This window comes from Coturnix japonica, chromosome 25, assembly GCF_054131305.1.
Source record: "Coturnix japonica strain WE chromosome 25, WE-NBRP24, whole genome shotgun sequence".
Classification (NCBI taxonomy): Eukaryota; Metazoa; Chordata; class Aves; order Galliformes; family Phasianidae; genus Coturnix; species Coturnix japonica.
The window spans coordinates 7377895-7394638 of record NC_140687.1 but is presented as its reverse complement, the minus strand read 5'-3'; the positions used below and the strand labels follow the sequence as shown (position 1 = coordinate 7394638).

The following is a 16744-nucleotide window of genomic DNA, read 5'->3' as shown; positions in this document are numbered from 1 at the left end:
TCCAACGCAGGCACGGGCCCTTCTGGGGGGTGGTGGATGCCCCGAGCCCGTCACTGACCGAGTGGCGTTTGGACAATGCCCCGAATGTGGTGCTTAACTTCAGGGCAGCCCTGAAGCGCTCAGGACCCGCTCGGTCCCTTCCGGCTCCTCCATCCAATTTAATTGCCCCCGCATTTGTCCCATCCTGGGGGCGGCCCGGCTGCTGGAACCCCCGGCAGCGCTGCGGGGACAGCCGCCAGGTGGCAGCGCGGGCTGCGGTGCGGGGACGGCGGGCGGTGGGCGGTGTTGGCACCGGGGCAGTTTGCGGGATGTTGTGAGGTTCCTCCCTCCCTCCCAACTCCTTTCTGCCCCCCCCCGCCCCCGAGCCGCGCTGACTGCGCTGCAGTGCCCGCAGAGATGATGATGCTGGCACCGCGTTGTGCCCCACTCCGGGGTGATGGCGTCAGTGGGTCATACCTCGCACACTGGTTTGAAGGGAGCAGCAGGGAGAACCCGCTGGGCTCCCCCCTCATCCCAGCACCACACGTGCCAGGGGCAGCACCAGGCAGGTGGGTGCCAGGCTGGAGGCTTGGGCACATCCCAGGGCACAGATCCCCACTGCTTTCTTCTCTTGCTGCTGAAAGGAGCCAACCAGGATCAGGGACAGGACCTCAACTCTGACCAGCAGGAAAACTCAGGACAATGGAATGCAGTCTGCCAATCTTTTACCAGTTCAGCTGTGCTTTATGACTCATTATTGCAAAGACTCTTTTAGTAAAGTACCACCCTGGGGTATTCAACCAAAAAGAAAAGGTTTTTATTAAATTAAAGGGGTTTTTTTTTTGTTTTTTTTTTTTGTTTTTTGTTTTTTTAAACATACTATAATAACTACTATGCAGTTCAACTGTCAATCATCTCAGAAAGTTCAAGAAGGAGATCATCCTCATCCTTCTCCAGGTCCAAGTCAATTTCTGCTACCATTTCCCCTCCTGAGATTTCCAAGATGAACTTTTCAGTGTCATCTTCTACAGCCTTGGTGAGCAGGCTGACCTCCGGCAGGGCTGGAGCAGCAGTCTGGGAAGAAGGAAGACAAAGTCAATGATTGCTCAGGAGATCCTTCCTCTGCAGTGCTTCTCCTTCAGCACTGCTGATCCTGAACCCAACACGGGGCCTAAGGGGCTCCTGAAGGATGTTAACAGCCACGGGAAGTCTGCAGAGCACCTCAGGTCTTTTTAACAATGCAGCATTAATGGACAAATTCCTTCACACTACAGAGGAATCACAGGGCTGCAGAGCATTGTGCACACACTGTCATTCATCCAGCATCCTGCACACAGTGACTACTTTGAAAGGAAACCTGCAGAACATTTCAGTTCTCCACACTTTCTACAGGAGTTGTATCTCAGTATCAGCCTGACCAGGACAGCACTGACACTTCTTCCCCTCCTTACCAAAGCTGCTTTTTTAGCTGGAGGCTCCTCTTCTTCAGTGCTCGTTTAAATCAGCACAGTGCTAGAGCTGTTACATACCACATTCTATTTGAGCAACAGAAAGTCATTCCTGTTCCCCTACACAACATCCACCCACAGTCTGATTTCATTGAACACGAAGCCATCGTGACCTTTTTGTATCCAGTGCTCCCACGTTAACCTCACAAGTTGCACATGGTGCCAGCAGGGTTACTGCCTCACTGCCAGATACAATCAGATCAATTCTGAGTTTGAGGAGTGCAAAGCTGTCTGGGAAAGCCATTGAAAGTACCAGGATTGTGAAACATGGCTGCAGCTCTTCACCAAAGGCAGGAAGGTAGGAATGCACTCATGATGGTGGCACATGGTGAGCAGTGAGACACAAGAACATGTGAAGAAATTGTGTCACTGTGTCCATCTACAGAAGGGACTCACCTCTGCGGGTGCAGAGACAGCTTTGGGAGCAGCCCTGCTCCATTCCACAGTCTTTTCCTCTTCTCTTCCAGGTGCTTTAAAACAAGGAAAAAGAAAATCACTTGGTCAACAGCAAGCATAGAAAGAAACCTGAGTGCCAGCGTTTCCTCCATGTGCTTATTTCCTCACATTCAATAACAAAGAACACGAGAGAGGCGACATCTCGCAGTCCATACAGTATCCAAGCTCTTCCCTCCTTCACATGCTGTCTCTTCACGAAGCCTCTCTCACCTCCCCAGTGAATAACTCACCCCCCTGACCTTTCTGACAGAGGTTGGCCCCCATGTTAAAAACTCAATCCATGCTTTACAAACACATTTACATATTAAAACAAGCAACACGCTAAAGATGAAGATAACCTTGGCGTCAACACACAGAACATGCCACACCAAAAACATGGCAGAAAGAAAGTACAGGAGAAACTGAATTACAAAACCTCACAGCGAATGAATTCTCCAGAATGAAGCAGGCAGACACCACGGATTCAATGGAAAAACACATGGATGGACATCCTGGCACTTCCTGCCTTTGCATGTTGTAAGAAACAGCCCAGGCAATTCTAAGCAAACTCCATTTGCTTGACAGGGGAAGCACTTCAGCAGAGCAGACAGTGAAACACCTCGTTACCTGCTGGCTTTGCGATCTGCTGCATCCGCAGGGCTTTCTCCTGCTTGATTCCTTCCAAGCTTTTAATATGCATTTCTTCCAATCGCTTGATTTTACGCGGTGGCTCTTCCAGTTTCACGTTACCAGGCTCAGGTGGAGGGAAAATTCTCTTCTTCTTGCGCTTATCCTTAGATCTCTTCTCAGTAAGAACCTCTTCTACTTTTTGCTTCTCTTCTTCCAGTCGTCTCTTCTTCCAGATCTCCCCTGCTGGCTTGGCACCCTTCTCTGTCGTCATCAAGAAAGGAGAAGCATAAGGATTACAAGAAATTACAACGAGAGCTCAAGTTTCCAGATTTGTCATAATATTACAGAATATACGTGTTCCCAACAACAACGCTCCCGAGAAAGAATAAGCAGAAAGCCTAGAGAATCTGTGCAGCAAACACCGATGACCATTTACCTCTCCTTGGTGCTCTGTCAACCTCGATCTTCTTCCCCAGCCTTTCTACGAGGCTGCGCTTCAGCGGAAGGCCACTGACATCAGCTACAGAGAGAAAACAGCAACATTCCTAAGATAATTCCTTTGGAGAAAGATTTTTACAAGTCAACCACAAACTTTGGTTTCTCCAAGTGTATGTTCTCAAATTCACCTTTCAGCTGCTACACTTGTGTGCCACTTGGAGTCATCACAGACCCACGACACACTTTCCTCCCTCCTGCTTCAGCAGTGCCCTCCCATTTACGTGGAGGCAGCCAAACAGCAGCTCACAAGCAGCCCTTACCTACAGAGGATTTCCGTTTTCCAGGTTTATCAGCAGTATTCAGTTGACTCACAGGCACCTCCCCTAAAACAAAGAAAAACAAAGTGCTTATTTGACAGAAACCAACAGAATTACTGTCTTGTGAGCCCATTTCCCACCCAAAACAAATACAACCAAAAGACACCACTTTGACAGCCCTGACAGAAAATAATATTGCAACTGTAATGCACTCAGGGTAAGACCCAATTGTAATTTATCCATTCCACTTAGGAGCCACCAAATGGAAGCAAAGGTACTCATCATTACCCTGCTTTGCAGGCAGCATCACAGTGCTGACCAGTGTCCGCACATTCTCCTTCTTAGGCACACGAACAATCTGAGATTTGAGCCGATGAGCAGGAGCTCCTGAAGGTCCTTCTGATCCAAGTGTTTTTATTCCAGCATTCAAACTGTCATCTGGGAACACAGAGCAGTAAATGAGACCGAGGGACAGAGGCACACGCTGAGGACCACAGCTCTGCAAACTGCCTCCTGCTCAGAAGCATGCAGAACAAACCCTGTCAGCTCTCCTAACAGCTAAGAGCACCATGGACCTGATGTCTGTCTGCTGCCCTCCTTTCATCCTTCTGGATATTAAAAGTAGGCTTTATCCCTTACTTTATCCCATCCATATGACATTAGATTCCTCTATCAGCAAATGTGGCTTTCACCACTGGTTGAAAAGATGCACATACAGGCACTTAAACTCCATGCTGTGGCCTCGTCTTGCTCTAATGATGTAAACAAAGGAGTTTACCTTCCTAATCTGAAAGGCACATGAAGTTACAAGGTAGGAACAAGATCATGGAAATAGCTGATTCCATTCAGCAACCCTATGTTCTGTTGTGTTTGTACAATAAATTGCTTTGGAGTTAATTGGCAAGTGCTTCTGATTAATCCTGGAATACCTTGTTTTGTATCAGCATCAGATTTTGTAGTGGAAATTATCTGCAATCCAAGATGGTTTTCTTCAGCTGGTTGCTGGACAGGTGTTTTTGTTTCTTCTCCCTCCTTAGAAAGCTGGTCTGTACAAGCAAAGAAAAAATCAGTCTCTTCAGTTATGCGGTAGGAATTCAATCAGATTATCCACTGCACAAAGATGGCAGGCAAGGCTGAAAACCCACACAGATAAATGCTGAGTCTCCACTTGCCCATCCAAATGGCTTCTCTGTGAACAAAGAAATCCCCCCCCTACACAACATTCATCTCCCTGACACCCAGAAAAAGCTTAAATGCAGGAGAACAACCTGCAAGGCAAAGGCAACAGGAGCAGAGAGAAGCTGAGCATGCAAAAAAAACTGAGGTATCAGAAGCGCACAAAGTTCAGCTCTGAACCTATCTATCAGCTCACAAGTGAACGTTACCTGGCATTCTTTATGACACTATACCCACCTGTGAGTAATAGAGTTAATCTTTCGTACCTAAAAAAGACAAACTCACTTTGGCTTGGTGGAAAGAAAACCCCATTGAGGTAACGTCCCTTGGTGTGATGGAAGGCACAGTTGGATTTCTGGCAGCCTCCTGGCTGGTTCTCCCAGTAGCAGGAAATCATGCTGCGTTTTTTCTGAAGACAGAAAGGAAGAAGAGCTGATGATAACGTGGACCTAAGATCTGCAAAGGGAGACTGAGCTCCAGATGGTGCCAGTGAGCAGACTGCCACAAAGCAGCACTCAAACACCACTCTGAAGCGTGCGCAGGCTGGGAGCACCAGGCTCACTGAACTTTCCTAGCATTCTGTGGGTGAGGACACCAGTTTAGAAGGGGTTAAACTAACACACCTTGCAGAATGCTTGTCTGAATGATGTGGTTCTTTAGTATCTGTTGATAGAACACGGTTGGTATCAACTACAAGAATATTCTGCTATGATATACCAATGCCATTGAGCTCTCTTCCCTCTGCTTCCTCCCCTATTCTTAACCGTAGGAACCATCATCATTTCAAAGCAAATGAACCTAATCTGCAAAAACACATTCAGCCCACCTAATGAAATGAGAAGTGGGTTTGGTGATAAACTCTGAGGAGCCAACACTCACAGTGATCTCCATGTGCCTGAACCTGCAGACATTCCTGAAGCAGCGGCCCTCCTTCCACAGCGTGCAGATGGTTTCACTGCCCAAAGCGGCTTCACAGTGCCTGAAGGGACAGTTGTCTCCCTGTAACCCAATGGAAACCAAGAGAGGAAAATGAAATAGTACAGCCTGAGAACTGGCCATGCTTTGAGCTCATTTTTAGCGAGTTGCTCTATTGTACAATGCAATTAGTTATGAAGTTTGCTGAAGACCAGTAATACTTCTACTTATTCTACCCATTCCTCTTAACTTCAGAACTGAAAGAAAGAAAAAATGAAGGAAAAAACCCAAGCAGACCTTTTTACAAGTGGAATAGAAGTAGAAATAGCAATCATTTCCTTTAATCGACATGCTGGATGAGCGCACAGAAGCAGTTCTGGACTCGAGGATCTCTGTGCAGCTCTTCCTGTGCTTCTCAAAGAGCTGGCTCGTGCTTCCTTGGACTGAAAGTCTTCTACAGTCTTGATCAGTGAAATCTTCTTTTGAAAAGGAACCCTAAGCAAAACACCAAAAAGCAGAAAAGAACGAGGAATGCCCACCCGTCTTCCCAGCTTTGTTCTCTTCATTCAATCAGTCTCTCAGGAGCAGTTGTTTCAAAACATTGCCCTCCTCAACACTGGTCAAACTCTAGTAACATCACCCTGACTCAGCACGGAGTCCCTGGGCTGCACGGCTGCAAGCCCTCCAATGGAGCCCCTCCTTCAACACCACGAGTGACAGCAGTGAGTAACCCCAACACATTTGTCTGACCGCTGCAGGTCTTCAAGCTCAACCACCTGGACAACCTCAGCAAATACAGTGATCTTCAAAGCTTTGCAGTTCACTTCTCCTGTAGGCCGAACCAACACTGAATCCGTGAATTAATTAATTATAACAGGTTAGGAAGAATTTTCCTCCTCACTTTGCCTATGTCAAATTCTGTAAGTTGGAATTTCTGGTCTTCAAGGATTTTTCACCTTTGAAGAATCCACAAAAACCATCCTCCGTCTTTATTACCTGTACAGCAAAAGCATGCCAGTGCGTATCAATACACAAATCCACACACATGTGCCTGTATACTGTAACTCAGCACTGCATGGAGCTGCAGCACAATCTGCTCAGCCACAACAAGGGTTTGGGTTGGTTCATTTTTTTTTTTCTTTTCTGATGTAAAAATCAAATATTTTGATATTTTAGATTTGTTTTGTTGTTGTATTTTTTAAGGTACCAAATGCAGTAAAACCTGCAACCAGGCCAGACAGAAGATCAAATTCAAGTGATTCAGAACTCTTTCATTAAAGTGCTGCACATTTCTGAGCTAAGCATTTCCGATAGTCAATAAAGGTTGGAACCTTTTACTCACACAGACACTAGTGAATTTTCGAGGAATTTTTTTTTTTTTTTTTTTTTTTTTTTCAGGGAATTTCCCCAAATCTAAACTAAAGAGAGGAGAAGTCGGGTTCTCAAGTTAGTTGCTGGATTGACTGCATGACAAAGGGAACAAAAACAGCACTTAAGGACAAAGTTCCCTTCCCTCCTCCAGTACTGATAGAAATGCTGCCTTTTACCTTTAGTACCTTCACATCAGATTCCTCTCTGGCAGATTCCTATGCTTCTAACAACCTCGGTGCTGCCCCGCACAGACGCCGGGCACCAACTGTCACTGGACTCTGCACCATGGAACACGCACACAGCTCAGCACTTCTGTTTCCTCACAATTGGAAGGGTTCTGGAATCGGGAGCATGAAGCGGACTAGAAATACCTCACATCCCTCTGCTCCTTACGAGCCCTTCCATTTTAAAACAAGATAAGCCCAGACACATCTGTTAGCACAGCAGCCCAAATGCTAACCAGAACACACAGTGTGTAACACTGAAAGTACCAGTTTAATGCCGCACCACAATCCCTATATAGTGGTACAGGTGACCACCCCTATCAGATACCCATGACCTCCATGACTCCACTGCTGGTGCACGCAGGCACCACCTGCCCAATACCCAACATCTCCCCCCTCTTTATCATCTCCAGCCCCTGTAAAGGTTCCCCTGCATACTCCCTGTTACCCCAAAGGTGATTTGCACATTTAAGGCTATTCCGCAAATGAATCAATCATTAAACATATGCGAAAAACAATGAAACTGTCATAATAACATACCAAAGAGATGCAGCTGCAGTGACTACAAACCTGAAAGCACACAACAGCAATCTGCCTTAAAATTGTGAAATGCTGTATGGCAACACTTAGTCAACTTGTAGAGAACGGTGCATTCAAGTTCAAGATAACAGCACAGTACACAATGGAGTTACAACTTCTCCAAGTTCAATGTAACACTATTGTACAGAATCTTCATGGCAATCCAGTTCTGTCCAGTGTGCATTATAATGTCACACTCCATAACCAAATAAGAAGACAAAAACATATTGGCTGTGCAGAATCGTTCTGAATGTCCACCACTGGGGGACTATCCACGAACAAGGTCTCCCCCGCTCACGAACTATCAGTCCGGCATGAAGGCTGGATTCCCAGTTCGGACCTTCAGGCACATTGGGAGCAACGCTGTCTCATGTGCCGTTACCAGCAGCCGCTGCCCAGTGCTGACGTCAAATCACTGGCTGCACTGGAGACATTAATCAAGGAGTTGTTGACCAAAACTGGTGCTGAGATGTTCAGATCCTCACGGTGCACAGGATGGCTCGTCGTTTGGTGCCGGCTTAACCCAACGTGCCGGCAGCCAGCAGGGCCCACTTGGGGTCCCGACACAGACGTGTTTCCTGCCCTTGACAAGGAGTGGCATAGGGTCTGGGAGCCATGGCCCTCTGTCGGGTCTGATCAGGACCTGACCTATTGGTGTCCATTTGGTCAGCTGATGGTCTCCCTTCCAATTCTCTCAGTTAACTTTCTAAGCGCACCAAAGGTGGGTAGCAGCTTCTGCGCCTCTTCGTCCCCTGCAAAAGCTCACAGAACTCCATGCTGGCTTTCTCTAATGCTGACCGACTCACACAGTGAGAAGCTCCGTCAGCACCGCGCTGTTAGAGAGGGGAGGTTCTTTGTTCCTTCTCTCCCTAGGTTTGTTCCCGCTGTCACCGAGTGAGCTCTAGAGAGAACTCCGTGACACAAACTCATTGCAAAGTCTAAGCTAGAAGAAGCGTCACCTCAGTGCATCCCAGAAAAAGAACAGCGTTGAGATTTTAATTGGTTTTGGTTTTTTGTTTTATTGAGGGTGGGTTGTTTTTTGTTGTTTTTTTAGGGTTTTTTGGGGTTTTTTTGTCTTTTTTTTTTGGGGGGGGGGAGGTAGGGGGGTGTGAGGGGAAGGGAGAGGGAGGGGACAGTTGTTTGGTTGTTTTTCATATACAATAAAGCTATGCAGTTCCGCTGTCAGTCGCCTCAGAGAGTTCCCGAAGGAGCTCAACCACATTCTGCTCAACATCGAGTTGTTCCATTGAGTGGAACAATGGTAGTCTTGCAGATGGAGCAATGCAGGAATTCTGACAGGATCTCCAGGTGTACCCAGTTCATCATCTGAAAGCTCCGCAACCAAATTGGAAGGGACCAGTCCTCTTGTGCCATCTGTCAGCTCTCCCTGAAACCAGCCATTCTCACCCACATCTCCAAAGACATTACGCATTGTCCGGCAGTCAGAGGAAGCTCGTTTTCTGGGTCCTCATTAGGACCCTCAACAGAAATGTAGCTGTGTCGAGCTAAGAATCTTCAAACTGCTGGTGATACCTGTCCTGGAGAATGCAGGATGAAGGACAAAAGCTCTGCTCTCACATTCAGGGCCGTCCTCTGACAGAAGGCAGCACTCAGGACTGTTCCCAAGGATCTCTTTCATGGCTTTGAGTTCAAGCTCCAGGTCTTCCAGATGACCTTGAAGACTTCTGGCCTCTTCAATGGCAGAATGGAACGGACTGGAGCTATTACGGAGACTCTTGTTTGACTGGGTCAGAGTCTGTCTCGTTGCCTTCCCCAGCTCCATCTGCTGCTTCTGCTGCTCTCTTTTCCCTCTTGCGCGCTCTGTGAGAATGAGTTTCAGAAAGCACTACTCACTGACAGGAAATAAGGGGAAACTTGAAAGACTTTGCAACCTGAGTCCTGGCAGTGTACTGCCAGCGGCTGATTTGGCCGTCCAGGATCCTGGCACCACAAATGCTTCATTGCCAAATGCAGCAATAAGGTGTTCTGGGGAAAGGCCAACTCACAGGTAGTTTTTGAGCACCCATATCACAGTACCAACGGCCAGCACCAGCGCAGGCAGCAGCATCGCTGAGACTGTCACCGGAATGCGGCGCTTCCGCACAGATGTGTGAGCAGCAGCCTCTGTGCTTTTGCCTGTGTTCATCCCTGGAAGAAATGAGACAATGTCCCACGTTACCTTCAGCTGCGCTACAGATAATCTCTCAGTGTGCTTCATGGACCCAAGAGGTCATTTTGTCAGTGGGTGCCTCCGTCTCTGGTGCCGAAGCACCGGAGGACAAGAAGGATTGCTTCCACCTCTCGTTGGGTACGAAGAGGCTGCACAGGCACTACCCGTGTCCTCCTCTGGGCCGAGAGCTGGGGCTGTACTCTGGGGTCTGGGCTTGGTCTGTGGGGAGAGCTACAGAGCAGAATCCCTCATGCTTTTCCCGGCATGCGTGTCCTGAGCTCTCCTGTGGGACGCCCCCCAGGCTGAAGGTCAGGCTTCAGCCAGCACAGGGCACAGCCAGAGCCAGCCCAGGGGAGAAACACTCCTGCTTCTTTTACATGTGCTCTATGCTCACACGCTCAGGTCTGGCTGCTGACCTGGTGTGCAAGAGCTGGCAGCAAGAGCCTGCAGGCACGCAGTGACTCTGGTTTGTGACACCGTATGATCATGGGACAGAAATTACCTGGCATGCTGGTTGGTGCTGCCTGCATTCCTCTGTCCGGGATGGGCAGTGTGGGATATCCACCTTCCTGGAGTGCATCCGGGACCGGCAGTGTGGGATATCCACCTTCCTGGAGTGCATCCCGCTCACTTTGTTGGTCCGTTCCTTTAGAAAGAAAGCAGGGCAGTAGGAGTGGGATGTCACGTGCCCTCATCAAAAACTGAGCTTCTCCAATCCCGAGCTCAGGTAAAGTCCAGGCCCCCCACCCCCAAGTACACTGTGAGCCCCTCTGTTACCCAAAGGCATTTGGGCCCTCCCAGCTATTGGACAATGCTGACTCCCTCACACCTCTTGAGGAATCAGCTCCTGTGCAAGGCCCTCACATTCTGTGCTGTCACCAGCCCGTCACAGCCAGGTAGCTGCAGGCTGAAATCCAAGCTCTAACACACAGTCCAAGCCTTCAGAATTAGCATCTCCACCTCATTTCCAGCATTAGCAAAGGCAGCCAACCCTGCTCGGGATGCTTCTCCTGCCTTGAACTTGCTCAGCTGCACGGAGGGCTTTGGATGAACAGAAGCACAGCGCTTGCCACTTGCTGCCATCTGGGTGCCAACGACTGCACAAAGCAGCTCTGACAAGTAATGGTTGTGCTGGGGGAGCAGCTGCCTCTGGGTCTTGGCTGGATGCAGACCATCTGGCAGCAGACCAGCTCTGGTGCTTGACAGCACCTGCAAGGTGATACATGGAACACAGCTGCAGCACGGCTCTGACCCATTCCTTCCTGCTGTGCAGGCTACAGCCTGCCCACACCTGCATATCACACCTCAGCTTCCCAGGTCCCACAGTGAACAGACTGAAGTATACCCACCACGCTCTGCCTTCTCCATTTCCTTCAGCAGTCGCTTCAGGAGACGGGATGAGCCCTGAGAGTATTTTCCTCGTTTGTATTCATCCTCTTCTCTTTCCGGACCTTAACAGAATGTATGAAGTTAAATATCACGTGCATGAAGTTTTGAAGATCAGCGGCGAGTCAGCCAAGTCAGTGAAGACAGAGTACTCACTGCTGGGATTCCAGCTGGGCTCCAGCACAGGAGGAAACCGATGACCGGGCAGGGCCCACACTGGGGGCACTTCTGCAACCAAAGACCCATGAAAAGTTTCAGTCACACACTACAGCATCAACTGAGTAGCAGAGCGTACAGGGGACTGTGCCATGAAATGGCACTGAAACGGGCAGCAAAAGCTCTCTAAAGAATTTCAAAGCTATGACGTACCTGCGCGATCCGACAGAGTTTCAGTTCCAGATCTCAGAGAGGAAGCTGGATCAACTCCTCTAGTCAAATCTGCAAATGAACACAGGACAAAGCAACTGCTACTGAGCATCCCTTCAGCCACAAGGTCGCAGGATGCAATTAAAGCCAGGGATTCCTTCACAACACTATTCTCTCCCTTCCGCACAGGGAAAAAAGGGGCCTGGGAGAGCAGGAAGGATGCAGATAAGGAGTGAGACCTCACGGAAGTCATCAGGCAAGGAGGAGAATAGATGTTGTAAATACCAGAAGAGGAGTTGCATCCCCCTGATAAGAACAAGAGGGGGTCTGCATGCTAAACAACTATTGAATATGTATCAGAATTCCGAGAAATCATTGACTATGTATGAGATGTACCTATATCTGTGTCACGATTTTACAAGTCCATGTGCAAGTTTGGTGGAGCTATCCCCCTTGCACCCAGCACTGGAATAAACATACCTGCTTTATAACCCATCTATGTGTTATAGAGTTTGATTCTGCAAGTCACTTACACCCCATATTTTCCCTAACAGCCACACTGGGTTATCTGGATTCGTTACATTTATCCATTGTTGCTGGCAGACGTTTCTCTCTCTCTCTCTGTCTTTAATCCCCACACAGCCCATCTTCCCAACTGTGGGTTTCGGTTAGGAGGTATGCACCCATAGGGTCCATGCCCTACTTGTAGATATTTATCCTGCCCAGCCCCAGGTGCCCAATTTGAGGCAATAGTTGCACATCCCTAATAGGCACAGTAATATGAGCCTGGGTGGTTACAGTATCCCCTCCCTAGGTTTGAGCTTAGGCAAAAATAGTAACCCTTTTGGTTTAGACTGGGCTGTATAGGTACCAGGTCACACAGGGATGTAAGGAAGCTTGGTGTGGGTGGCGTTGTGCTGCTATACAAAATGTGATCACTGTGAGAATCCCCAAGTACCAATGGATACCCCTAAGGCCCATCTTTCCCCACAATTCACTCCTCTGCCTCACTCGTCAACTGGGTTGCAACCAGCTACGAGGGGTTTTTTTAGTTCTTCTCAGCAGCAGTAGTGTTCTTCAGGGGAAGCCTTTACCTGGAATACCCATTGGGCTTGTCGCATTGTGAGTTTCAGGTCGTCACTCCCGGGAGCTACCTCCCACTTCTCGTCACCGATGGGTCCTTTAACACGGCTGGCATGAGTCCATCCTCTCTCTGCGGTTCGAATAGCTGTTTCTGCAGTAAATAAAACAACATAGGGACCTTCCCCTTGTGGTGTTAGTGTAGCTTCTTTCCAAGTTTTTATTAGGACCCCATCCCCCGGCTGTATCCTATGGATTGCTATCTCCAATGGGGACTGCTGTGCAATCAGATCCTTCTTGTAGTTCCTTGCACCCACTCATTAATTGTATAAGATTTTAATTGATCATCTTGTAAATGGGGGTGACCAAGAGGTATTTCAAGATTATAGGGCATACCATACAGCATTTCAAAAGGTGAAATTCCCAGATCAGTTCTGGGCTTCACACATATATTTAACAGAGCTAACAGCAAGCATTTTATCCAAGATGTCTTAGTTCCTATCATTAATTTTCTAAGTTGTTTTTTAATTTCCCCATTCATTCGTTCTACTTTACCAGAGCTCTGAGGGTGCCAAGGAGTATGATATTCCCATTTAATCCTTAGAATTTTCATTGTGTCACGTGTAACCTTTGACACAAAATGAGCTCCCCTGTCAGAATCTATTGCTTCTCTAATTCCATATCGAGGAATTATATTTTCTAATAGTACCTTCACTACTGTTTGTGCTGTAGCCCTTGCCGTAGGGAATGCCTCAACATAGTTTGTAAGATGGTCTACAATCACTAATAAATATTTATATCTCCCAGTTTTAGGGAGTTCAGTAAAGTCCAACTGGATCCTTGCGAAGGGTCGATAAGCCAATTCTCGCCCTCCTGGGATTCTTTTTCTCATATTCTTTGCATTCACCCTCCAGCGAGTCATATGTCCATTAACAATCCCCTTTGCTATGTTATATACCCCTGTACACATAGAATTATTGGCAAACTGATCCACTAAGGCCTGAGTACCCCAATGTAACGTGGAACCTCCGTAACACCCTCATAGCTACTGATTTTGGGGTTTCCCTTCGTAACACGGCGCCTGGTGGCCGCTGTGCTCGGGAGAATAAAAGCAGCTCGGACCGCCCCGCCCGCACGGGACCCAAGCCGCCCGGCGACCCATCAGGACGGCCTGGACCCGGAAGCAGACCAGACCGGCGGCGGACCGGCGCCGCGGGGAGAGTGCGGGTAAAGGAGAGAGGGGAAGGTCGGGTCTGTGCTCCCGGCCCCCTGGCAGACGGGGCCGTGGGTTCAGGTGGGGTTATGTAGGGCGGTGGTGACACTGGGACTTCTAAATCCCTTCTCCTCCCGCCCTCCTTTTTCTTTTAGGTGATATAAATGCCTCCTCGGCTCTGAGGCTATCCAGAGGTGGGCAGACTCACTTTCCTCTGAACTAAAAGACTCCTTAGCATTTACACAGAGGATAAGGGCCTGACATACCCAGTCCTTAGAGGAGCCAAAAAGGGGCCAACATACACTCTCCCCATTTATGGCCTTATTGCCCCATACTTCTACACAATAATGAATCATTTTAACTTTACTTTTTCCCCGCCTAGAAGGGGAATCATCCCAATTCTTAATCATGAGTCCCAATGGACTGTCTGGGGAATACAGGGTATACCTATAACCTCACCACTAGTTCCCCCACCCATGGGACCAGAAGGCTTACTCTTCTTCTGTCCCATCTTCCTGCAGCACCTTCACACACACACACACACACACACACACACACTCACGCACACACACACGCACATACATATGCACGCACACACACACGCACATGCACACACACGCACACGCACGCACACACACACACGCACGCACACACGTGCGCGCACACGCACACGCGCACACACACGCGCACACACATGCACAAGCACACACACACGCACATATGCACACACGCACACACACACGCGCACACACACACACACGCACGCACACACACACACGCACGCACACACGCACATACATACGCACGCACACACACACACGCACATGCGCACACACAAATGCACACGCACGCACACACACACACGCGCACATGAACACACACATGAACACGCACACACGCACACACACGCACGCACACACACACACGCACACACACACTCACGCACACACACGCACGCACGCACTCACGCACACACACACACTCACGAACACACATACACGCACGCACACACATGCACATACACACACACACACACACACACATGCACGCACACACACGCACGCACTCACGCACACACACGCACACACACGCACATGCACACACACACGCTCACACACACGCACATGCACACACACACACATATACACGCACACACGCACACGCGCACACACGCACGCACACGCACACACGCACACACATGCACGCACGCACACACACGCACGCACTCACGCACACACACACACGCACACACACGCTCACACACACGCACACACACACACACACACGCACACACACGCTCACACACACACACACACACACGCACACGCGCTCACACACACACGCTCACACACACACACACGCTCACACACACACACACACGCACACGCTCACACACGCACACACGCACACACGCACACACACACGCTCACACACACGCACACACACGCACACACACGCACACACGCACACTCACACACGCACACACACGCACACACACACACTCCTACACACACACGCACACATGCACACACGCTTCCCCCTTTTCGTGGCCCGGTCCCTCGCGGGATGTGGGAACCGCACTACCGACGGGTCCGCACTTGCTTCGCCCGCAATTGGACGTCTCAGTCGTTGTGCCCCGGGGAACCCAACCCAACCGAACGGCTTCACCGGCCTATACTTACCCACCCCGTGGGTCTTCGTTTGGCCTTCGTGCACAAAGATTACTAGGGGTTAACCGGTTTGCTTGTGCCCTTATTTTAGGTTCCTCGGTGAAGGGTTTGAGGAGCAGTTTCCCCGTCGCCAGGTGCCTTCGTTCCCCGTCCCGAGCTCGTCCAATCCGGAGCCGGTGGGGGCGGAGTGGCGTAACCAGGAGCGGGGAGGGCAGGAGCCGCGGAAAAAAAAGCGAGAAAGCGGGAGCCGAGGGGCGGTTACAAAACCCGGCAGCCCGCTCGACCGCGGTCCCGCACAGCCCCCACCCCCAGCAACATCCCCCCAAACATTGACAAACTGTGACACCCCACACAATGAACAAACGTTTACAAACTGTGACACCCCACACAATGAACAAACGTTTACAAACTGTGACACCCCACACAATGAACAAACGTTTACAAACTTCTTACAATGGGACCCCAAAGGGGCCCATCAGCCCCCGCCGGGCCCCCCCCGTGCCCCCATGAGGTGCCCCCCACCCAACGCTCCCCCGGTGCCAGCCCCACCCCACAGCAGCACCACCGACCCCACACGGCAGCAGCCCCAGACGCCGCCGCCCCACAGGGCAGACGAGGAGGGTCCAATGGGGGGCGATAAAGGGGGGGTCGGGGGATAAAGGAGGTGGGGGACAGGGCTGGGGGGGGAATGGAGCACGGACGGCAACGGGAGCACGGCCCTATAGGGGAGCATGGACGGCTATGGAAGCATGGCCCTATAAGGGATCACAGCCCTATATGGGATCAGGGCCCTATAGAGGAGCACGGCCCCATAAGGGAGCATGGCCCTATAGGGGAGCACGGCCCTATAAGGGAGCACAGCCCTATATGGGATCAGGGCCCTATAAGGGATCACGGCCCTATATGGGAGCCGTGGTGCGACTCCATGGGGCTGCCGGCCCTGCTGAGGGCTCTGCTGCGGGAACGGAACCATAGGACCGGACCGAACGGAACGGACCAAACTGGGACAGGACAGAACGGAACGGACCGAGCCGGGACGGGACAGAACCGAGCGGACCAAACCGGGACGGCAGGTATGGGAATGGGGGGGGGGGGGCAACGGCAGGGGGGGGCAATGTGACCGGGGGGTCACCTGGGGTCAGTGTCACTGGGGTCGCCATCATGGGGGTGTCACCGTATTGGGGGGGGTCACCTGGGGTCACCATTACTGGGGTCACTGTCATGGGGGGGGGGGGGGTCGCCATAATGGGGGGGTCAACATAATGGGGGTCAACTGGGGTCATTGCC

At 50.1% G+C, this 16744-nt stretch overlaps 1 protein-coding gene across 1 annotated transcript; it reads right to left on the bottom strand.

The window, feature by feature from the left end:
* Nucleotides 1-8665: 8665 nt before the first annotated feature.
* LOC146756877 (uncharacterized) lies at nt 8666-15693 on the bottom strand. The gene is made up of 8 exons (XM_085523849.1): nt 15470-15693; nt 12589-12728; nt 11498-11566; nt 11285-11356; nt 11092-11193; nt 10245-10388; nt 9579-9720; nt 8666-9393 (listed from the first exon to the last, which is right to left on the bottom strand). Exons 2-8 carry the CDS (start codon nt 12599-12601, stop codon nt 9297-9299), a joined length of 639 nt encoding a protein of 212 aa, XP_085379975.1. The 5' UTR covers nt 12602-12728; nt 15470-15693; the 3' UTR covers nt 8666-9296.
* Nucleotides 15694-16744: the final 1051 nt, after the last annotated feature.

Coding starts and splice junctions, on each gene's coding strand:
- LOC146756877 (XM_085523849.1), bottom strand. Junction 11,194..11,284: donor GCCCAGCTGGAATCCCAGCA/GTGAGTACTCTG, acceptor CATTCTGTTAAG/GTCCGGAAAGAGAAGAGGAT. Junction 10,389..11,091: donor AATGGAGAAGGCAGAGCGTG/GTGGGTATACTT, acceptor TTCTTTCTAAAG/GAACGGACCAACAAAGTGAG.